Source organism: Leiobunum rupestre, chromosome 7 (genome assembly GCF_980474605.1).
Source record: "Leiobunum rupestre chromosome 7, qqLeiRupe1.1.hap1, whole genome shotgun sequence".
Classification (NCBI taxonomy): Eukaryota; Metazoa; Arthropoda; class Arachnida; order Opiliones; family Sclerosomatidae; genus Leiobunum; species Leiobunum rupestre.
This window is the reverse complement of record NC_143390.1, coordinates 30,991,124-31,014,535: the sequence shown is the minus strand read 5'-3', so window position 1 is coordinate 31,014,535 and position 23,412 is coordinate 30,991,124. Positions and strand designations below refer to the sequence as shown.

At 40.6% G+C, this 23,412-nt stretch overlaps 2 protein-coding genes across 2 annotated transcripts; one reads left to right on the top strand and one right to left on the bottom strand.

Moving 5' to 3' along the window:
• Positions 1-10,967: 10,967 nt before the first annotated feature.
• Positions 10,968-12,042, top strand: LOC149936051 (uridine diphosphate glucose pyrophosphatase NUDT14-like). Its single transcript, XM_090153113.1, has 5 exons — positions 10,968-11,144; positions 11,236-11,279; positions 11,339-11,403; positions 11,462-11,663; positions 11,727-12,042. The coding sequence occupies exons 1-5, from the start codon at positions 11,061-11,063 to the stop codon at positions 11,974-11,976; spliced, it is 645 nt and encodes a 214-aa protein (XP_090009239.1). The 5' UTR covers positions 10,968-11,060; the 3' UTR covers positions 11,977-12,042.
• On the bottom strand, positions 12,037-13,946 carry l(2)k09848 (WD repeat domain 74 lethal (2) k09848). The gene is made up of 9 exons (XM_090153112.1): positions 13,797-13,946; positions 13,522-13,628; positions 13,282-13,464; positions 13,077-13,220; positions 12,913-13,014; positions 12,751-12,851; positions 12,496-12,694; positions 12,233-12,440; positions 12,037-12,166 (listed from the first exon to the last, which is right to left on the bottom strand). Exons 1-9 carry the CDS (start codon positions 13,933-13,935, stop codon positions 12,135-12,137), a joined length of 1,215 nt encoding a protein of 404 aa, XP_090009238.1. The 5' UTR covers positions 13,936-13,946; the 3' UTR covers positions 12,037-12,134.
• Positions 13,947-23,412: the final 9,466 nt, after the last annotated feature.

Below are 23,412 nucleotides of genomic sequence, written 5' to 3'. Positions count from 1 at the left end.
TAAACCTAATTCTTATATTGTCTTGTAACTCTTTTTCTCTTCAAAGTAAATTGGATGGAAGATAAGGTCTATTTTTGATATACTGCGCCTGATGGTTGGGCTCACCTAAAGGTCTCGGTGAACAGGGCGCGGCCCACTTACAAGTTTATCCCCGTAAAGATATGAAACCCCTAACTACCAATTTAAACCGAACATATTTTAGATAGTTTCAAGTGTGCGGTGTTACACCGTAGACTCGAAATGGTTCCACCTTATAAAAAACTAAATATTTCTTAGTGGCAACCGCTAAAACGCGTTTTCTTTTCGAGACTCTTCATTTCCCGCGTGTATTAAGAATTCTCCTTTTTGCGACTTCTTAACGTATCTATCCGCGACAACCATTACTAAGACAGTGGTGCGTTCCGGAGTATAGTTGGACGTGAAACGGGGAAGAGAGAGCGAAAGGGGATATTAAGGAGTGGGAGAGAAAATTCCTACAGGGCAAGGCTTAGTTGTAAAATGTTTTGGCGCGCAAAGCCCGGGAGAGGAAATGCCCGGGTATTTATTCCGACTACGAGCCGTTGTAGAGTCTGGCGTGGCGGGGAAGAGACTCTGCGGGGAAAGAGTCGGTCACTTCAGACGGCGTGGGGCCAAACCCGGAATCGATCCTCCGAAGGAGGGAGGGAGGGCTCGATGGAGGAATTTCGCTAGCTCTCACGTTTCCCGATAGGGGCTGCCTCGGCAGTCGGAACGGGGGAGAAAAAAAGGAGGCGAATAACGAAGTTTAGACTGGCGCTGCAGTGGCGTTCTAGGTCAAAGGTCAAATAAGGGGTAAAGCGCGGGGGGCTAAAGAAAAGATATATTGGTATCCCAAGCTTTATCGTCGACTTGCGGCGAGCGAGAGATAGAGAACCAGTAACGTCTTAAATAAGTGACCAAATATTTCAGAAGATATGTTCCAGTAATCGTTTTTCGGTAAAGTATTCGGTGAAATATGTCATAAATAATGTTTATTCAACGATTTTTAATCAATTTAATATCACTGAAAATACATTTAAAAATATTTGAAATAGTTTTGAGTAGTTTCAATATTTATTTATAGAACAACAATACTTTTAGATTGAATTTTCTATTCTTTAAGTAATTATAACCATAAAACTATTCTTCACTATAAAATTCACTTTGACTGAAATAATTCGTTGGCTGTGTCTGTCTGAAGGTGAAAGTCGTGACATTGAACTGGAACTTGAGAGGTGTCGTGCGACGTTTAGTGACAGGGGACAACCTTCTCTCTTACACCATCACTCTTTTCCAGAATTCAAATTTGAATCGATAGGAATGTAGCTATACCGCGTAGAAGAATGTTTGGAGGGAAAATAACCTCCATTACATGCTGCCTCGAATCTACGAAGTTACGCGTTTCATTTTAATAGCCTAGTTGGATACTTATCTCGTAAGATATATATTATTTACTTGTGGTAGCGCTTAATATTATATTAATGACAGGATAAGGTTAATAAAATCGCAAAGTCGTGACTCTTTCGGTTTACGGTCAGTTTTTTAGCGGTTTCGCGGGCTTTTAGTCTGTCAGCTTGAGATTTTTTTGGACATTAGGCTTAGGATTTCTGAGAAAAGGGCTTCAAAGTTAATCCGCGCACTATAAAGCAGTGGGGAAGAAATCTGGTTAGGTCGGCATTTTTCACCCTGACATTTTTTCCATCTTCTCTTTGAAACTTCGGCGGTGATTTCTCTTTTATTTTCTCAAATGTGTCACCTTAGAGAGCGGACTTCCATCTTTCGTCTTCCGCCCCGTTGACCGATGCCTCCGAAAGGGGGGGGGGCTGCTTTTCACCCCTTTTTCTTTTTTCCTCGGTTGACCCCGAGCCAGTTAATGTCCGAAGAATATAGGGGGCGTCATTTTCACCGCCGTCAATTTGGGTTTGCCAGGGTGACCGGAAATGAAACCCCTCATTCCCCTCTGCCCAGCTTAAAAAAAAACTCTTCGACCACTAATAAGTAAAATATTCCCCAAAGTGACAAACGTATGGAACAATATTATAGACTTATGCTTTAACTTGTTCGTTGGTTTAAACTTAATTGCCTTTCATAAATAACTATGGATAATAATTCCTATACATAATAAGTACTTAGTATTTTAACTGAATATAATTTTAAAAAAGAGTCTTTCTACGCGAAAATGGGGAATCAAATTTGGTACTAAAATTGTCCAGATCCAAATTCGACTTTCGATTAAAATTGAGATACCAAATGGGTTATATTAAATCCAATTACAGCGTACGAATTTAACTTAATCCGATTTGAAAAAAATATTTCATCCAAACAGAATTGGATTCCAAATGGATCCAAATTTGGACATGGTATCAAGTCATTTTCATAACGGTTCAAAGCTCTTATTCTTAATAATTCCTAAAATATTTAATATTTTAACTAAATACTAATTTACTAATAACCTTGAAAGCCTATAGAAACTAACAACAGACGTCGCATCACTCAACTTAAAAAAACTAATAATATAATTTATCTATAGGTGGTTTTGTTTTCGCCTGTTCTGGGTCGTCATTTTACTCGAATTCTGTCTTGACGGAAAAAACGAGTTGGAGTAAGAAGGGAGTATTAATGGTTAAAGGTTATTTATTAGCCGTAGCAGCCGTAGTTTTGTTTTAAGATGGCGGCCGGTGGTGAGGTCATCAATATGTGGCTCATTTTTCTCATTTATTTAATAATAAAAATAATCAGCTAGGTTAATACCCGGGGCACTACCTTAGGTCTATGTCATCAAGCAACTTTTAAAGATATTAAATAGCACTAAACAATTTGATTTCGTTATTAAAAGCTTTCCACGCGTGAAGAGGTTCAAATCCCGTCATGTTTTCGTGAAACGAAATTTAATCAGACGAATTCTCTATATAAGCAGACGACAAAGCTAGGAGGAGTAAAAAGTGTAACCTTAGAGCTCTGTAACAAGCGAACAAAATTCGAGACAGAGTAAATCTTACCCCGAGAACGGGCGTATAAAAGGTTTTAGGGTAAAAAGTTTGCACTTTTAGTCCTCCGACAGGCGAAACAAAACCACCTTATGACGCGTTGTATAAAAGAGGTCCGGGTTCCTATATAATACGGAGACGCGTACTTCGCAAACGCCGGAGACTCGAGGGCTTTTGTCCTCTGGTCTCCAGGATTTGAGCTTCTTAATCTTATCTGCCTACGAATTTTTCGCGACTCTTTTCTCTCTCTCGCGTCGTTTTCTAGTTTAACAAATGACGAGCAGAAGCGAGCTGGGCGTATGGTTGCCTTTCTCCAGTTAGTCAGTGGCGGCCTCAGGGGCAATGAGCGATGACACGGTGTCCCTGGCGTTTCTCTCCCTCGCTTTTCGTCCTCTTTCATAAACTATTCCGCCCACCAGTTGGCGCTCTTTTTGAAATTATAGCCGGATGATCCCGCTCGCTAACTTCGTGAATCACGGACGCGATCTCTAGACATTATACTCCTCGCTAGCACGCTCCTCCAGCCGCTCTCCTTCCACGTCGACAGCACCGCCGGGGTTAAACGACGAGGTCTAAAATCTTGTCGAGGCCTATTTTTACGTCTCCCTCTTTTCTCGTGTCTCTGCGGTAAAACCACTCAGCGGCTCCCCTTCCTCGGTTCCACTCCCCCGCCTAAATTGAATTTCCAATTAGGCCTAAACACGTATTTCATTAGGCCTCTCTCCCTCTCGCGCATCCTCCTAATGCCCGTATCGCGGAAGAAAATGTTTAGTACTACTGTCGCCCGACTCCTCGCCAAAGGACCCTTTCCCCCGGGGCATTCTCGCCGTTTCATCCTCCCCCTCCCTCTCCGTACTTTGCTCTTTTACTATGTAGGGTGAAGAATCGTAGAAAAGGCTCTTTTAGACTGGCACTGCTCGATTTCGATCCGCTGTTATTCGAAGTGACTATCTTTGGACCTTTCCGTAGTAAACGCGTAGAACGGACTTCAATCTCTAAAGACATTCGGGAACTTCACTACATCGAGTGACAGACCAATTCGTATATGGATCGTCTAGTGTCGGACTGTACCCCCGTATAGGTTAAATCATAAGTCTGTAATATAGTTCCATAAGTTTGTCTCTTTGCGGAATATTTTACTGAGAGCTAGTAAAGGAGTGGCGTCATCGCGAGAGGAAAATCTCCCCCTAACGAGGCGCTGCCAAAGGCTACGCGTGACGCGTTAGCAAGCGGACACAAAAAGTGCCGAAACCCGTAATGCAGTTTGTCTTGCGAATAACTCTCAGTAAAAATGTTGCGCGTGAAGAATAGGAAGTGTTACACTTATGTAAAAATATTATACACTTATGGTTAAATGAAAATCGAAAAGTCTCTCGTTACGGAAATGCGTCTTCGTCCCAGAATTTGTTTCTCGTCGTTTCTCGGCCTGCGATGCCGTTTCTGTTCCAAGATCTCAGTTGCATCCCCAAACTCCTAATCTAATCTAGTAGAAGAGAAAAAGATTTTTATTTGATCAAGATCGCGGACAAATGTAATTAGTTTTCCTAGCGTCAAAGTGGCGTTCTTTTATTTTGTGTCCTTTGTAGTTCGCGGGTATACTGTTAAATGGACGTTGAAACGTATATTGGGTGAAACAAATTAATTTGACCAGTAGAAATGTTCTTCACTCCAGGAGTTAGAGAAATCTAGAAAGATATAAAACGCGACTAATTAAGAAAGACCAAAAGAGAAATGAAACCTACGCTAGAAAACATGTAGAGAAACCTGTAGGAGTGTGGAAGCGAAGAAAATAGAGAGAGGAATAAAAATTTAATATCCGGATATGTTAGGACTACAAACATTCGGCAATATAATAATAATCAGCTAGGCTAATATCCAAGGCACCACCATAGGCCTAAGTCATCAAGCGACTTTTAAAGCCATTAAGTCAGGTGGCCGGGTTACGATGCGTAGGAGGGTGGTGGAAAGCCCTGCATGCCACGCGAGCCAACAGCTCCCTACACTAACTATTACCGTTAACCTCTACAAGTTTTTATGGAAGGGGAAACCGAAGAGCTCGGGGGAAAACCCCTTAACGCGGAAGGAGTTGTTCCGAGTTTTCGCCCAGTGCCACAAGCTGGGATCGAACCCGGCTCCTCTTGAGGCGAGGCGAAAGTGCTAACCACTCCACCATCAATATTATGTAGGTAAATCTAAAGTTTATCACCCCAAAACAAAAGCTTTCCAACATCTAGATGGTTTTAACGAGACTTTCAGTTTCTATACCTATTCTATATTTTCTTAGGTAGAATGTGCTTTATAGCGAACAGACTAAAACATAGTACGCGTTTTCCCCACAGGTTCTATGACAGCAGCTTTCGCATTATATTTCATTGTTTTTGGTAAGTTTTCCCGGTATTAAAAGCTCCAGTGGAAAATAAAATAAAATTGGACTATTATCGAGGTATAACGGGTTAAATGCTCCGCTGTCTTAACCAGTTGTTCAAATTCTGGTATATATTTTGGTGTTTTTAAAAATGCACGCGACGCAAAGCAGAGAAATTCTATTGTATTCTCACGCGACCTGTTTTCATTTTGAGTATTTTAGTCTAGTCTAACTGTTTTTTCGTCTTTCTGAGTCGTACGTTACCCCAAAAATCTTTTTCGTTGAAAATTATTTCGCGAATGACGACGGTCTTCAAGTTGGCCTTGATTCCAGTGTTGCCAAACTGGGGGAAATTTTCCATATTTTGGGAATTTTTGGGGTACGTTTTGGCTCTGTGGGGAAAATGTAAATATTTTTAAAAAACGTTGATTTTGTGGGAATTTTCATTTATCCTAGGTTTTTACCTCTCCGAGGGGACTATGTCCTCTAGGAGGGGTTTTACAATCACCGTATCTGTCTGTCTGTGTGCTGCGAGCGCGTTACCGGGGCAAAGTCAAAAACCGTGTTTGCAGTTTAAAGGGAGTCAAAACCACCGTGTGACGGTGAGCGTTAACGGATGAACATGCGGTTGGGTTGGGTGCGGTTGTTCTTTTCGTTAACGCTCACCTTTGCGACGGTTTCAACTCAGTTTTATTGGAAAGTTTGTTTTTTGTAATGTTTGTGTAGTGCGGGAATGTTGAGTATGTGTTATGGCGGATGAGCTTGTTGTGTATGCGTTTTGTATGTATGGGTGTTTTCTCTTCAACTTCTTCTTAATGACTTTTGGGACGGACCGAGTGCTGAGGGTTAAGATAAACGTCTCAACGTCCAAATGGCAGGGTTTCCACCAATTGTTTACGGTATTCGTCTTAGTATCAATTTGCGATCGCATCGGGTATCCCTCTTGCATGACAGGCGAGTGTTCTACCACAGAACCACCGATACATGCTACGGTTCATAGAAAATTATAAGCTCAGCTTAAGCGGAAGAGTATATTAATAGTTTTTAAAGTCTAAATGTTTTACGTATGAAAATTTAAAGGTCAAATCTTGTTTTAGCGCAGTCAGCAGATAAGATGGTTAAAGAGTAGAACCCGTGGGTGGTTCACCTAGTTAGTTTTTGGTAATTTATTTCGTTTTTTCAGTCGTTTATTTTTATCTATTGTGTGTTTAGCGTATTTAGGTTTCAAGCTTAATAGTTCATTTATTTAGAAAATTTCGAGTTGTATACATTGTGCTCTTACACTTATGTTGGTCTGGTTTTATTTCGTAATTTATTTTAAACGTTTTCTCGACGGATTTAATGCAGTTCATCAATTGGGTTCGTTTGTTTTTATTTATAAAGGGCCCTAACTATTCCGTCAACGGTCATTTATTGATATACGAGCTGTCGTTTAGTCAAGTGGCTTTCTGTGCTTTGTGAATGGTAAGTTTTTCGCTTCTTGTTAATACATTTTTTATTGGTGTGGATATTTGGACATCTACGATTCCTAATGCAGTCGTTGATTTCCTGGGTGTGCGAGATATTGGAAATTGGACGGTATTGGTCTTTTTCATGCGGTATGTGTCACAACGTCAACAGGAAGTCTACGAGTCGTCCACTACCAGATGTCGAATATAGCTATTCTACGGTATCTTCATCAAGGGCGAGTGTTGAAATAAAATGAGCGTTAAAGATGCGGCAAGTATTTCGTAAGCGAGAAAAATACAAATACCCTCTGTAGATATTTCTTTCATTAAAATTTGCTTATATTATATTTAACTGATAAATATAACTGTAAATAGGGTTAAATTCTATTGTGCATTGTTTTAGTACGTCTAACTCACTGTTGTAACTACTTAATTTATATTATTTTGAATAAATTAAACTCGGTTGTTTCGTCTCAATTATTTTAATTAAAATTAAAATTTTATACCGGGCGGAATTGAACCGGGATTACGTTTTTAGTAAATAACTCTGAATTGTGGAGATATCTTTAATACCACTAGGGACAATTCTTCCGAGGAGAGGTATATTTTGGCTTGCCAACTTTAAATTCGACTATAAATAGAAAGCTCAAAATTATCTAGAGCTGTGTGTTTTCGTGAATCTTGGAATTTTAGAAATAATATAACGGAGGCGCCCCCCAATACTTCAATCAAACAATGTATAGGCCTAACAACCAAAATGTTTAAACATTGTAATTTCAATCAAATTTAATTTTAAAAAGTTCTTTTTCCAAATTTTTATAAAATTATGGCATACTTTCCGTTGGTTTTCGTTGGGGGCGGGGCTAAATAGGAGTGTGGGAATTCATGGGAAATTTACGATCCAGCAATGAGAATTTTAATTTCACACATTGGCAACACTGCTTGATTCGACTAAGGTGACACTTCACGTGCACCATCTTCGGTAGCCCTAAGTAACTAACTCTTCGACAGCTAATAACGTCCACTGATACTCCACTTCTCACGTTTTCGAGGATCACCGAAAGAGACCGTATAGCGATAGATTTCGGCAGGTTTGGTAAATAGATTTCGTTATTTCGCAGAATTTATTATTTTTCAACTTACTCGAGCTGGTTTTTCCCCATTTTCTGTTCGCATTTCCCTTCATCAATCTCTTCCTCGGAGCTTCCCTGCGCGTTTTATTGCAATCCCGTTTTTAATAATAATTCTTAAAGGGATTTTTATCCGCTCATTTTCGGGAGGAGCGGGATTGTGAGTAAGGGCGAGATTGAGGGCCTTATTTCGCTATCCATTCTTCAATTTCGATGTGGCCTGAATCGCCGCGGGCGCTGAGAACCAGAGTCGTTACTCCGTCGCTCATTTCTCCCCAGTCTCTTCAAATTCCCAGTATTAAATAGAAAAACGCTGAATACGTTGCCAAAGAAGGGGGAAACCCTAGCGAATACTGATTCTACCCCGCCACCAAACTCCGCCGACGTTTTAATCTACTGGATATTTCTAAAAAAATACTGTATTTGTTGTCTATTTTTAGCGAATTTTAATCATTTTATTTGGAGGGGGTGACTTGATTAATGACAGTTTCAATAATTATAAAAAATATTACAACAAAGTGTAAATGATATTGTTCGACGTATATATTTCTGTTTGGTTTACATTCTAATCAGACGTCTAACTATTACGAGAAAAGTATCGACATAAAAACCATATTTTAACCATTTACGTAAGTTAGTATGTGATTTCGCCAAAGGTATTTTGAAATATCATCGGAAGGCTGCGAGGGGTACATGTTTCAAACAAATAACATTAGCAGGATAGAAAGATTAATACTTCTCTCGTAAGAAACATTATATACTTCTGGTAGCAGGTGAATCACATCTTCACCATTTTTTACTCCCTGTTGTGCCCGTAACTACGCTAGGTTTTAGCAGGATAGTGAGATGATGAATATTTCTTTGGTAAAACTATTTATATACTTTTGATTCTAACAAAGATTACGCTAGACCAGAAGTAAATGAGCCGAAGTTATCGAAATAGCGCTCAGAATCGGAGGGCATTTTCCTTATGGAAACGATGAGAAAATAAAAACTAATTTCCATCCCCGTCTTTTGACGCGATAAATTGCACTTGGGAATTGTGGGTATACCTATTTCTATGTATAAAAAATGGTATAAACCAAAAACTTTTTTTGGCCTAGGAGCACGCAAAATTTCAAATTCGAGGTCAAAATGTAACTTCATAAGGAAAACGCCTCCAACATGGGGAGTATAGCAGTCTGATAACTTCGGGTCATTTACTTTTGGCTAGACTAGTTGATGTAATATGAGCGTGTCACCAAGTGAGCTCAACACTGTTCTTGGTTACGCTGTTGTAAATTTGTTACAAGGAGGCAGATGCTGAGGTGGCTATATTTCGTTGTGGTGATACACCGATAGGCAATCGAGGGTAGGTCTCTTTTAGCAAACATTTTGAAGTACGACGCGAAAAGCCTTGGAGGGCCATAGCTCTAATCTTCTCGACTTAAAATAGTAGCGGTGTGGGTGAGACGGGATAAAGTGAAGTGGCCGGAATAGGTGGAGAGGAGAACAGCCTCGCTTTTCCATCGCTGAAAAGTACTTGGTGCTGTCGAAGGGAACGGCTCTTATCACGGTAGCTGTCGGAGCGCCACCTTCCGTTCCGATCACGAAATTTGGCCGGATTTCGATATCTAGCGAGGCTTTTCTTCGCCTGGCCGTTTCGGTATAAGGAAGGGGAGGGACTAGAGGGGCTCCCCGATCGTCAGGCCATCTCAAGGCCGGAAATTAAAAAGAAAAAAAGAAGCTCAAGAAAAAGAGAGAACATTGTACTCCCGAACTTTTATTCCCTTATCCTTAATATGTAACGGCGAGAACATATTGAGGTCCCTGAGAACCTCGAAACAAAATGTGCTCCTTCTAAGTTTCAGAATGGCCACGCTCTAATATCCGCATGTAGCGTCATCTGGAGGTTGTAAAACTAGTATATCGTTTTTGATATCCGTATTCACCAGGTAAATATTTATTGTGAGTAACGCTTTTAAGCCTTATTAGATTTACTATATGTTTCGAATTTAAAATATATAGCGCCATCTGCTTTAATAATCGTCAACTAAATGGGAGAAGAAATAGCACGCGACCTTTAGAGTTTGTAGGCTTAAACTTAAATTTCTTTTAACTATTGAAACTAAAGTAAGTTTCACACTTTTAAAAAGAAAAAATTAAAAACATTTTACGTAAATAAATGTAATAATACACAATTTATTCGCGACTAAAACGAGTATAGGTGGCGTAACTGCTCTAGCAACTCCGAGGTGGTACCTATGATCTAACGTCTGCTACAGACAAATTAAAAAATCATAATAAATCTTTTTCTTAAATAATCTTATCAAAATATAAGCAATCGATGCAAAAATTATATTAAAAAAATGCAAGTATCATTATTTATAAAGACCAATTTACGAATAACGATGGGGAAAACTAATAGCGTCTGCTTTAGCCGCAACCTATCTAGCTTTCAATGGCGAACGAAAGGGGCGGAGCGATAGTTTTCGGTCACGAATAATATATACGTTTTAAATCCTTTTATTGCAAATATTTGAACCTGTATCATTCAATAACTAAAATATACTGATTTTGCAACCTCCAGATGGTGCTGCATGAAGTGTGTTATAGAACTGTTTTGGTGTCAAAAAGCTACCTGCGCTCTTCTTGTGTGTTTGCTGCTCCTAGGTGGCAGCAGGAACCATGCCAGAGCTGAGCTCTTACGGAACTAAATGCGTTCTGGGTAATGTTTGATCCGCCAGTATTGTAACCAAGACATGAAATAGCTTTTCCTACAAAATAGTACGTTTATTCAGTATATAAGGCCAAAAATAGTTTGAAATATAATTTTTTTTAAACAATTGGTTTGCTATTTAGTTTATTATTTGAAAACAATATAGTTAAGGGTATATACAGAAACGACGACGTGCATATTTTCGATTCGTCGTATTTGAAATTCACGTGAATAATGCATATTGTGAATTTTGTGATCAGTGTCAGCGATTGAGTTGTCAGCGCCATCGTTAGAATTGTTTTAGAACTTACAGACGATTTTTGAAAGGTTTTGGACTTTTGGTTTTCGTGTCGGCGAAAATCGAGGTTCAAGGAAGTTTTATTTCTTTTTAATAGTTAATATTTACTCATTTAGTTCAATTTCGCGTTGTTTAATATGGAGTGCAAAATAACAGACGTAAAACTCACTACTTGTGAAGATTCATTGTATGCAAAACCATCTCGTATGACATTTAAGCAGGTAAATTTACCTAGTACCAAGGGTTACTGTTTTCTCATCAACAAGGATTGCAACCAACCCCTGTACTTTTTATTTCTGAATTGAATTTCAGAATGGGAAGTTAAGAGATTGGGATTTAATGAAAGTTCATGACAGGTATTACGAACAAAAAACGTAAATTTTGATGGATTTTATTAATTGTGCTTGACTTTTAGTGTGGCAATTGTTATATACAATTCAACTAGAAAGAAACTAGTTTTTGTAAAACAATTTAGACCAGGTAAAATATATTTCTATCACGTAATATCCACTTGTCTTATTTTTTTGTCTGCCAACAGCTGTATATGTTAACCGAGCAGAAATAATTGATGATACTATAGATACTTCAAAATATCCTGGTAGCATTGGTTTAACTATGGAGTTATGCGCAGGAATTGTCGATAAAGACTTATCTTTGGTAGAAGTAGCCAAGGAAGAAATTATAGAAGAATGTGGCTACGATGTTCCTCTTAACTTGATTGAAAAAGTTACATCATATTGGTAGGTCATGATTTTCTTTTTTTGTGGAGTAGTAATAGCAGAAGCCATTTGTTATGATTACAGTTCAGGAGTTGGTTTAACAGGCTCCTTGCAAACACTGTTTTACGCTGAAGTTACAGATGATATGAAAAAGGGGCCAGGTGGGGGTTGTGAAGATGAAGGGGAATTTATTGAAGTGGTTGAAGTTTCTCTGGCAGAAGCCCAACAAATGATGTTTGATGAATCTTTACCGAGACCCCTGTCTTTCCTTATGGCCACATTGTGGTTTTTTGATAGGAAATTACCCACATTTAAGTTACAACAAAAATTATAAAATTAATCTAAGACCACTACCAAAACTAAAATAATGTACGACTGAAAATTAATACAAATATTCTATAAAACCAGTTTAAATTTTAATTTCATTCAATGATGAAACCATTATGTTAATGTACATATAATATATATATAAAGAATAGGCAAAAATTTGTTTCAATCACTCATTTTTGCTTTTTTTCTTTTATCTTTGAATAATATGGATATAAATTAGTACTGTATGTATGTTAGTACATATTACGCTATTTACGTACCAAATCTTGTAGATTTTCTCTTTTTGGTTCCCTGCTTTGATACTTCCGCTTCTTCATCACTAGCCATGCTAATCTGATCCCAAATTTCATCATTGTCCTCAACTGGGTCAATGTTTTCGGTTGAATTTTCCTGCGACACTAAAGTTTCTTCTTTTACATCAAAATTTTGACGCAATAACAAACAATTTAGTCGGGATTTTATGTAAATCTAGGGAAAAAATTAATTACTTAAAAATAAGTGTTAAAGAATTATAATACATTACTTTGTTTAAAAGTTTGCGCGAATTGAGATCATGGATCCTTAGAAATCTATCCAGCCCGCAAGAAGCTACTATAGGCAGGGTTGGGTGACACTGAACCCATCGTATGCTTCCTGCAAAACCTTTATAAACATGAACAACAGCTTTCCTTCGGAGGTCAATTAAAGCCATTCTGCCTCGTGAATTTCCTACAATATATTGACTGAAATGCAAAAATTTAGCAATAGTTGGATTAAGCATTAAAATGAGTCCATTTACTTTTCTCTGGGAGTTAACGAAAGACTTAAAATTGGGTATTCATCAAATTCCATGTCAATAACTGGCCTCCTTTGTTTAATACTAGGATCATACAGCCTTATCTATCAAATGAAATAAGAATTAAATTGGTTTAAGCTATATGGAATGTGCGAATTAAATTACTTGGTGGTGTCCCGTTACAGTCACTATTTTATCACTTTTTGGAAGAAACTGCATATCACACACCCACACTGGCACTCGTAGATCTAAAAAATCATTCTTCACCTAGAAACATATTTTTAGCATTTAGTTTATTGTCTTTAGATTGGCTATTAATGAGAAATTACATTTTTGGCCCTGAAAATTGTTGTATCAGGGGTTTGTAAATCTAGAACCTTCAGGTCATTTTCTTTTCCTCCTATTGCGATTACGCTTGGCTTTTCAGGATTTTGCCTCATTTTACACACATTTGTGCCCACATTTATGTACAACTATTTTTTTTAAAGTTTTTCTTATAGCCATGACATAATGAGATCAGCTGTTCACACCTACTTTCTGATTTTCTTTTGCCCAATATGCTAAGCCTCCCGACTCAGTACAAGTAATCAAATCTCCGTTATTAATAGCTAGCCCTTTAAGTGGTCCTTCAGAGTAAGAAACATCAATCTTGTCAATGAAACTTTGAGTTTTTGTATCGTAAATCTTAACAGTTTGATCTCGTTGCCCAGCATAGATCTATTAAATATAGCATTTAATTAGATACACCACAATTAATAGTTTATGACTCCTTACTTCTCTTTCTTCTTCGTCACCCCAACATAAACATGTGATTTCATTTTTCTTAGAAAGATTTTTCGTAGGATTTAGGTTTGTATATGTTTTTTTTACAGTATTCACGCCTAGAAATAAAACATGAGTTTAAACTTTAAGCCTTGGTTAAAAAAGGAATAAAACGGTTTTTCGAAACGAAACTCAAAATATTTCAAGACAAAACATGTTTGAGAGATAATTAAATAAAACCAGAACAATCATAAAATATAACTTAATTTAAATAGAAATATTGAAACCTTTTAGTAATCCAGTTTCCGATCCAACAAACACGTTGTAGAACATCTCGGCCATTACTAAAATATAGCAGAAGCAGTCTTCCGTCTTCCGACCAAACGACAACGCAACGACTGTGGCCGCGTTCAGTAACTTTAGCATGATGATTATCTAAAATGAACATCGTGACATCATACACATATGGTTTATGGTGACACCAATGATAATATAAGTCTAGCACTCTAGATTTGAAATAACTGTCTCGCGCGTAGTCAGAAGCGTTTGCCCACTTCCTGATGGATTTCCGAAAAATTTGCTCGTTTGTTACCATGGTAACCAACTATAGATAAGACCACAGCCGACTTTGATGACGTTTTGTTCACGCGAAAGCACGTCATCGAAGTTGGCCGTGATAGGACTATGGCAGCGACAAATGGAGGCCTATTTTTCGGAGGTCCCTAGTCGGAAGTGGGTAAAGGCTTTGTTACAAAACCATTAATCAGAAAGCTCCCAGAATTCGAATCTAGGGTACGAGGTTTACATTACCTTTAAACACGGTCGAAGAAGTAAAAAATATTAACAATGCAGTGGCGGATACACATGGGGGCGCCCCCCCCCCCTTGACGCTTAAACTTTGCATGTGACTTGATGATTTGTTATTACACCCATAGCTCAAGATGTCTTTTAGCGCCGCCCCTTGAGTTTTTTCTGTATACGCCACTCAGGACCGTAGCATTCGGGGCGATGCCCCCTCTAAAATAAATGTTGCCCCCTCAAATGAAATTTTTATTTGCCCCCACCTGCCCCCTCAATTTAATCCCCTTCAAAGAATATTATATGCCCCTTCATCTTTATTAGTTTTTTAAACTTCTATTCGTTGAAATTTTCCTTTTGGACCACTTGTCTTTGTCTAAGGTTTAGCCATAGAAATCTCATAGGTAACTAGAATGCTGCCGTGTAACTGGCAAATGGACCAAACGCCGTGGCAGACGATAGCCAGATCTCAGCCAATCAGAGCTCAAAGAGTGGTTCTGGCAATAATTTAATGTCACCAGATAGAATGACGTTACCTATCTCCCACTATAGTAGCAGAATCAAGGAGGATTATTATCCTCCTTGGCGAAACCACTCTACGGCCTCTCATTGGCTGAAGGTTCAAAACGAACTGGCGACAAGCTCGGCCGTAGGCGGCAGCATTCTAGTTACCTATGAGATTTCTATGGGTTTAGCCTAGCTGATTTGATTATTATCGTTAATTATAGGTAACTATTTCTTAATAAAATACCAGTTGTAGAATCATGGAATAATGAGATGGTAGAATGGTCTGCTTCAGAAAGCCAAAACATTTCACGGCGCCACTTATGCTAATTTTCGAAATTAGGTAAAGAAAAAAATGTACCCCCTCACAAAAAGCTACTGCCCCCTTAACGAAATTTTTCTGGCTACGGACAAGAAACGTTAGCCTATATTTGGTCTATCGCCTGGCGCAATTTTCTCTCTTCGACTTACTCGCTCGTAGACATACGTTCTAAAACGCCTCACTTGGAGGCGCGCTGGAGAAAATTTCGAATTTTGATGACGCATCAGGGTTCAGCGGTTTGGTATCTAGGTAAAAGATAAAAGATACTAGGTAAAATATATTTGTACCTAAGGTTAAAGTATCTAGCGTATCTGTTGATTGTTAGTGGCAAGATACTTTTATCTAGTTCAGCTATAATTATCTATACGTGCTACACTGTTTATCTTCTCATACGTATTCGAGAGTTAGATTCGCGTATCGGATATTTCCTCGAAGACCTATTAACTTAAAATATAGTACCCAGTAAAAAATCATTTTATCTAAAGGTAAAAATTTCTGTATCTAGATAATAGGTACAGTTTAGATATACAAAACGATTCCTATGTACTGTGAGTAGCCAGGGCCGGACTGGCTAGTAGTTGGCCCCACCGGCTACGCAGTCGTGTTGGCCCCATTACCCATTAATTCCAAGTTTTTCCTATTTGGCCCCCAATTTGAGTTGGCCCCGATCTGACCGGCGATCGCCGGTTAGCCGCCCGGGCCAGTGCGGGCCTGTGAGTAGCGACACGAAATTTAACAGAACATTTCAAAGAAGAGCAGGCATAGAATAAATATCAACAAAGCTAACTCAAGACGTTAAATCGACCGATAGGTAGATTCAGAAAGCCAGTGGGTGGAGAATTTGCGACCAACTTCCCCCCTCAGGCCCGGAATTAGAGAGTGCGGGGCCCTAAGTAGTGAGAAGGGGCCCCTTCTCTCAACGCATTTGAAGGAAAAAAGAGGGGGTGCACCAATAAGTGTCGCTAACTGCGGGATCCCAAAACATGTCGCTAAGTACGGGGGAAACCAAAAACCCCAGCTAAGTGCGGGATACCAATAAGTGTCGCAAACTGCGGGATACCAAAACCTGTCGCTAAGTACGGGGGAAACCAAAAACCCCAGCTAAGTGCGGGATGCCAATAAGTGTCGCAAACTGCGGGATCCCAAAACATGTCGCTAAGTACGGGGGAAACCAAAAACCCCAGCTAAGTGCGGGATACCAATAAGTGTCGCAAACTGCGGGATACCAAAACCTGTCGCTAAGTACGGGGGAAACCAAAAACCCCAGCTAAGTGCGGGATGCCAATAAGTGTCGCAAACTGCGGGATCCCAAAATATGTCGCTAAGTACGGGGGGAACCAAAAACCCCTGCTAAGTGCGGGATACCAATAAGTGTCGCAAACTGCGGGATACCAAAACCTGTCGCTAAGTACGGGGGAAACCAAAAACCCCAGCTAAGTGCGGGATGCCAATAAGTGTCGCAAACTGCGGGATCCCAAAACATGTCGCTAAGTACGGGGGAAACCAAAAACCCCAGCTAAGTGCGGGATACCAATAAGTGTCGCAAACTGCGGGATACCAAAACCTGTCGCTAAGTACGGGGGAAACCAAAAACCCCAGCTAAGTGCGGGATGCCAATAAGTGTCGCAAACTGCGGGATCCCAAAACATGTCGCTAAGTACGGGGGGAACCAAAAACCCCTGCTAAGTGCGGGATACCAATAAGTGTCGCAAACTGCGGGATACCAATAAGTGTCGCAAACTGCGGGATACCAAAACCTGTCGCTAAGTACGGGGGAAACCAAAAACCCCAGCTAAGTGCGGGATGCCAATAAGTGTCGCAAACTGCGGGATCCCAAAACATGTCGCTAAGTACGGGGGAAACCAAAAACCCCAGCTAAGTGCGGGATACCAATAAGTGTCGCAAACTGCGGGATACCAAAACCTGTCGCTAAGTACGGGGGAAACCAAAAACCCCAGCTAAGTGCGGGATGCCAATAAGTGTCGCAAACTGCGGGATCCCAAAACATGTCGCTAAGTACGGGGGAAACCAAAAACCCCAGCTAAGTGCGGGATACCAATAAGTGTCGCAAACTGCGGGATACCAAAACCTGTCGCTAAGTACGGGGGAAACCAAAAACCCCAGCTAAGTGCGGGATGCCAATAAGTGTCGCAAACTGCGGGATACCAAAACCTGTCGCTAAGTACGGGGGAAACCAAAAACCCCAGCTAAGTGCGGGATGCCAATAAGTGTCGCAAACTGCGGGATCCCAAAACATGTCGCTAAGTACGGGGGGAACCAAAAACCGCTGCTAAGTGCGGCATACCAATAAGTGTCGCAAACTGCGGGATCCCAAAACATGTCGTTAAGTACGGGGGGAACCAAAAACCCCTGCTAAGTGCGGGATACCAATAAGTGTCGCAAACTGCGGGATGCCAATAAGTGTCGCAAACTGCGGGATACCAAAACCTGTCGCTAAGTACGGGGGAAACCAAAAACCCCAGCTAAGTGCGGGATGCCAATAAGTGTCGCAAACTGCGGGATACCAAAACCTGTCGCTAAGTACGGGGGAAACCAAAAACCCCAGCTAAGTGCGGGATGCCAATAAGTGTCGCAAACTGCGGGATCCCAAAACATGTCGCTAAGTACGGGGGGAACCAAAAACCCCTGCTAAGTGCGGGATACCAATAAGTGTCGCAAACTGCGGGATACCAATAAGTGTCGCAAACTGCGGGATACCAAAACTTGTCGCTAAGTACGGGGGAAACCAAAAACCCCAGCTAAGTGCGGGATGCCAATAAGTGTCGCAAACTGCGGGATCCCAAAACATGTCGCTAAGTACGGGGGAAACCAAAAACCCCAGCTAAGTGCGGGATACCAATAAGTGTCGCAAACTGCGGGATACCAAAACCTGTCGCTAAGTACGGGGGAAACCAAAAACCCCAGCTAAGTGCGGGATGCCAATAAGTGTCGCAAACTGCGGGATCCCAAAACATGTCGCTAAGTACGGGGGAAACCAAAAACCCCAGCTAAGTGCGGGATACCAATAAGTGTCGCAAACTGCGGGATACCAAAACCTGTCGCTAAGTACGGGGGAAACCAAAAACCCCAGCTAAGTGCGGGATGCCAATAAGTGTCGCAAACTGCGGGATCCCAAAACATGTCGCTAAGTACGGGGGGAACCAAAAACCGCTGCTAAGTGCGGCATACCAATAAGTGTCGCAAACTGCGGGATCCCAAAACATGTCGTTAAGTACGGGGGGAACCAAAAACCCCTGCTAAGTGCGGGATACCAATAAGTGTCGCAAACTGCGGGATGCCAATAAGTGTCGCAAACTGCGGGATACCAAAACCTGTCGCTAAGTACGGGGGAAACCAAAAACCCCAGCTAAGTGCGGGATGCCAATAAGTGTCGCAAACTGCGGGATACCAAAACCTGTCGCTAAGTACGGGGGAAACCAAAAACCCCAGCTAAGTGCGGGATGCCAATAAGTGTCGCAAACTGCGGGATCCCAAAACATGTCGCTAAGTACGGGGGGAACCAAAAACCCCTGCTAAGTGCGGGATACCAATAAGTGTCGCAAACTGCGGGATACCAATAAGTGTCGCAAACTGCGGGATACCAAAACTTGTCGCTAAGTACGGGGGAAACCAAAAACCCCAGCTAAGTGCGGGATGCCAATAAGTGTCGCAAACTGCGGGATCCCAAAACATGTCGCTAAGTACGGGGGAAACCAAAAACCCCAGCTAAGTGCGGGATACCAATAAGTGTCGCAAACTGCGGGATACCAAAACCTGTCGCTAAGTACGGGGGAAACCAAAAACCCCAGCTAAGTGCGGGATGCCAATAAGTGTCGCAAACTGCGGGATCCCAAAACATGTCGCTAAGTACGGGGGAAACCAAAAACCCCAGCTAAGTGCGGGATACCAATAAGTGTCGCAAACTGCGGGATACCAAAACCTGTCGCTAAGTACGGGGGAAACCAAAAACCCCAGCTAAGTGCGGGATGCCAATAAGTGTCGCAAACTGCGGGATCCCAAAACATGTCGCTAAGTACGGGGGGAACCAAAAACCGCTGCTAAGTGCGGCATACCAATAAGTGTCGCTAACTGCGGGATCCCAAAACATGTCGCTAAGTACGGGGGGAACCAAACACCGCCGCCAAGTGCGGGATACCAATAAGTGTTGCTAAGTACGGGGGGAAACAAAAACTGCCGCTAAGTGCGGGCAAGAAGGATAGGGTGTGGGATACTAATAAGTGTCGCAAACTGCGGGATCCCAAAACATGTCGCTAAGTACGGGGGAAACCAAAAACCCCAGCTAACTGCGGGATCCCAAAACATGTCGCTAAGTGCGGGCAAGTGGCGTAGACCAGGGGGGTTCCGGGTCAAGACTTCGGCCACCCCCCTTGACGGATTTATGCTGGCCCCCAATAAGTGCCGCTGAGTGCGGCGCTCTAGGCAGTCGCCTTTGTCGCCATGCCCTAGCGCCGACCTTACTTCCCCTACGTCATATCGTCGACTGCTTCGTCGTCTTCCTTTAATATAGGATAGTAGCGGAAAGATGGAGAAACACTGAACTCAGCGTTAGTCACCATACTTTCCGTATTAATAGTACCGACACATTTATGCGAAATACCATATGTAACATAATCACTCATAAGTATGCCATAAAAGCATTTTCGTTAATGAAACCTTGTTCACGGGATATGACGTAAATTACGTCACTTACAACTCCGTGACGAAATACGCGTCATCAACTTTACTGATGGGAAACGGAAGTTAGTGAGAATTCCTCGCTCGTTTCTGGCTTTGCCCATAGCAGCCCATGTCAAGTTTAGCTCGTGCCTCGCGATCACATGATTTCATTTCCATGGTAACCTTTTCAATAGCGCAAGGATTATAAGCGTTTTTGCATTTTTGTGTCCGCTCAATGTATGTTCCGCGTGAAACAAGGTCCCATTGAATATTTTTCAATGGAGATATTATATTACTTATGAGTAATTATGTTACATATGGAAATACTAATTAAATTACATTTATGACGGCAAACGACGATGTCCGTCATGTTAAGAGTAGGTGTTTCTTCTAAAGTCGGACCAGGGGTGGATTGGGCCGGTGGGCTGGTGAGCGTTATCTCACGGGGCATCGACCCAAATTACCCTTTAGTTCGACTGGGGACCACTTGAAAAGTGATTTTTGGGGGGCCCGCAAGCCTACAGTACCCACTTCACGAAAAAGGCGCCTGTCCACCCCTGAGTCTGACTCTTGGGCTACAAACGTTAATAATGCTCAGTGTTTCTCTCAGAAACGTTTCCTCGGGGGAAGGTAACTTGGCTCAGGGTGGTTTTTACCAGACAAACGTGTGTGTGATGTCCATTGGCAAGCTCTTAACGCCGGGGAGGTAGGCATTCCCCCGAAGAGATGCCTGATAGTAATCCAGATAATGCTTTTTCAAACTAAAAACATAATTACGTTCGTTTTCACTCTTTGTACCTGGTATATCTTTTTATCGATGTATTAAAATATAACTACCAAAACAAGAAAGATACAGATAAGGAACGTCGCAGATATAGCCCCTCAAAAAAAGATAGATACCAAAGGGCAATAATTTAGATACATAAGATACATTCTTTGCAAACATATACGGAAAAAAAGGTATGTGTAAGAGATTTTTATATATCTGTGTTCGCCTGAAAAAAGTTAGTATCTTTTACCCACAATAATATCTTGTACCTAAAAAAAAGTACCTAAAAACGTAGCTAGATCCGTATCTAGATATCGTGTATCTAGATATCGCTGAACACTGTGACGCATATAACCCCCATTCCCTCTTCCAGAGTTGCCAGATGTACGATCTGGATCGTATTTGTACGATATTTCGGCGGTCGGTATGATATACGATCGAAAGTACGATCCGAGAATCAGGCCCGTATAACCGCCTAGGCATATGTAGTAATATATCAGCAGAGCTCCGACTTCTACCGGAGAATTAGCGAAATTCAGGCATAGCCTAGTTCCCGGGATCAGAGTAAGTGCAGCTCGTGAAAGGTAGCCCGGTAGTCGTTGGTTTATAATTAAACTAATAAAACGATTGATCTATCTATCTCGAAAACTGATTGTATAATTATTGTACATATAGGAAAATTAAAATATTGTAATTTAAAGTGTCATTGCTAATTTGCGTTTTTATAGAGAAAATACACGACGTATGAATTCAGTTATCGTTAATACTAATAAAAGTCGTCTTTACTCTGTGTAGCCGCGGAGCGAGCTCGGTTACTATAGACCTCAAAATGTGCCCTACCATGGCCCTACCTAATTTTTTCTGCTGGTGACGGCCCTGGGGACAACATTGTAGTCCGTTCATTCGGTAAACTGGTTAATTAGGGGAAAGATATGTGTTACACCATGGACATTGTATTACAGGGACGAGAAAGTGATGAATATTTCGTCGTTCTAGATTGGTTTTATATTCTGCGCATCTACGTCGCGCACGGGGAATCATTTGTAAACAATCCACGGCCATGTTTAAGCTAATGCTTAGATTAGATAAAGAATCTAACAGTAATGAAATTTAATAAAAATAAAACCAAAAAAAAATAGCTAATGACAGCTACCTTTTATTAAGTACCTCTTGTAGAAATAACAAGTCAGTGACCAAAATTCGTTCTCATGTGCATGTGGAACAACCATATTACAGGTAAATTTTGTTATTTTTTATTCAAATGATAAACTTAGCCAAAACTAATTTGCATTTTTACACCTGCTACATTAATAATTAAACAAGATGATTCCGCCAAAATTACTAGCAAATGCCGCCTCCATCTTTTTTGTTTACTACCGACTCCCCTTGAGTTTAAGTCGTTTAACGCAATAGATTCTAACGGAGGCCGCCGCTAGACTCTCGTCCTTAAAATACAATGTCCATGGTGACACCCGTGGCGGGAGTATAACAACCACCCGTTGGGAGATTGGTGGTCGTCCTCACACGGCCATTGACATTCTCTGCCTCCCAGATGCTTGGGATTACAGGACTACGCCACTAATGGGTATTAAAAAAAATTATTATTTTAATTTTCGTTGTTGATTTCCGGATCGTACTACGTCTCATTAATATCATGTGACTCGCATTTGGAATCGTCAGAAGTAAATGAACCGCAGTTATCGAAATTGCGCTCAGAATCGGAGGGCGTTTTACTGATGAAAATGATGAAAAAATAGAGTAAAAAAGCATATTTCCTAGGAGCGCGCAAAATTTCAAATTCTAGATCAAAATCTAACTTCATAAGGAAAACGCCTCCAACATGGAGAGTATAGCAGTCTGATAACTTCGGTTCATTTACTTTTGGTATCGTCTACTAAAGAAATATCATTAAACCATGATAAACCCGCTGGCCGTGCTCATAACCGAAGGAACAAAAACAAACTTAAGTGACACTTTCTGTAAGACCCACGCTATGTATCGATAAAAGTTTCTTTTTGTTAAAATATAAGATGGTTTTTAAAAAAATTGTACTCGTTCTTGATATTGTGCAATCAAACCTATGGATGAATCCATTAGCTTTCTTTAGTGGGAGAGCTGGAGAAGCATTGTAGAAGTGAGAAAAAAAAAACAGTAAACAATAAGGCCACTTTAATTTATAGAAAGGCCTATTATCTTATTACCGCTTCGGCCTGGATCGACCTTCAAATCTACTTAATTGGAATCGAGTGACTGGAAGAACAAGACTTCAAAATTTCTGTCATTCAGAAGATAACGTATTAAATATCTATACTTGTCTCGCCGAAAGATTATTTATTTAGTGAGCTTTGGTCTATTGGTTTTCTAAATATTAAAAATTTTGAGCTTTTGGAATCAAAGACGTTTCGGGACGCCAAATCATGAAATTTTCCTTAGTTAAAATTCTAATCAGTGATACAACCGTGGACTCCCGGATCCCCTCTATGATAAGTACTGAATTACATCACCAGCCTTAAAACGTATATGAGGCCAAGGTGGGGCACATTTTTTAACTACATATTTATCAAGGATAAACGGAATTTTCAGTTTCGTGTAAAAGTAAAGTTAGATGACATTTAAACCAATTTTAGGTATAGTAGGGCAAAGGCACAAATTTTAATTTTCCAAAAATCACAGGTGGGCTCCACCCCTTAGGGTAATTCCCGGCGCTAATGATTAAAATTATACTACAAATCCCAAATTTATAATCAAAAGTTAAATTTTTGTTTTTGGAAACCCGTTTTCTGGCTGAAACAAATTTGGAAGATGCTGAAATCAGAGGTGAAGTTATTAGGGG

Excerpts from the sequence above, each read along its gene's own strand:
- LOC149936051 (XM_090153113.1), top strand. The coding sequence starts at position 11,061 with ATGGAGTGCAAAATAACAGACGTAAAACTCACTACTTGTGAAGATTCA. Across the intron at positions 11,404-11,461 it reads TGTAAAACAATTTAGACCAG|CTGTATATGTTAACCGAGCA; the intron begins GTAAAATATATT and ends GTCTGCCAACAG. Across the intron at positions 11,664-11,726 it reads GAAAAAGTTACATCATATTG|TTCAGGAGTTGGTTTAACAG; the intron begins GTAGGTCATGAT and ends TTATGATTACAG.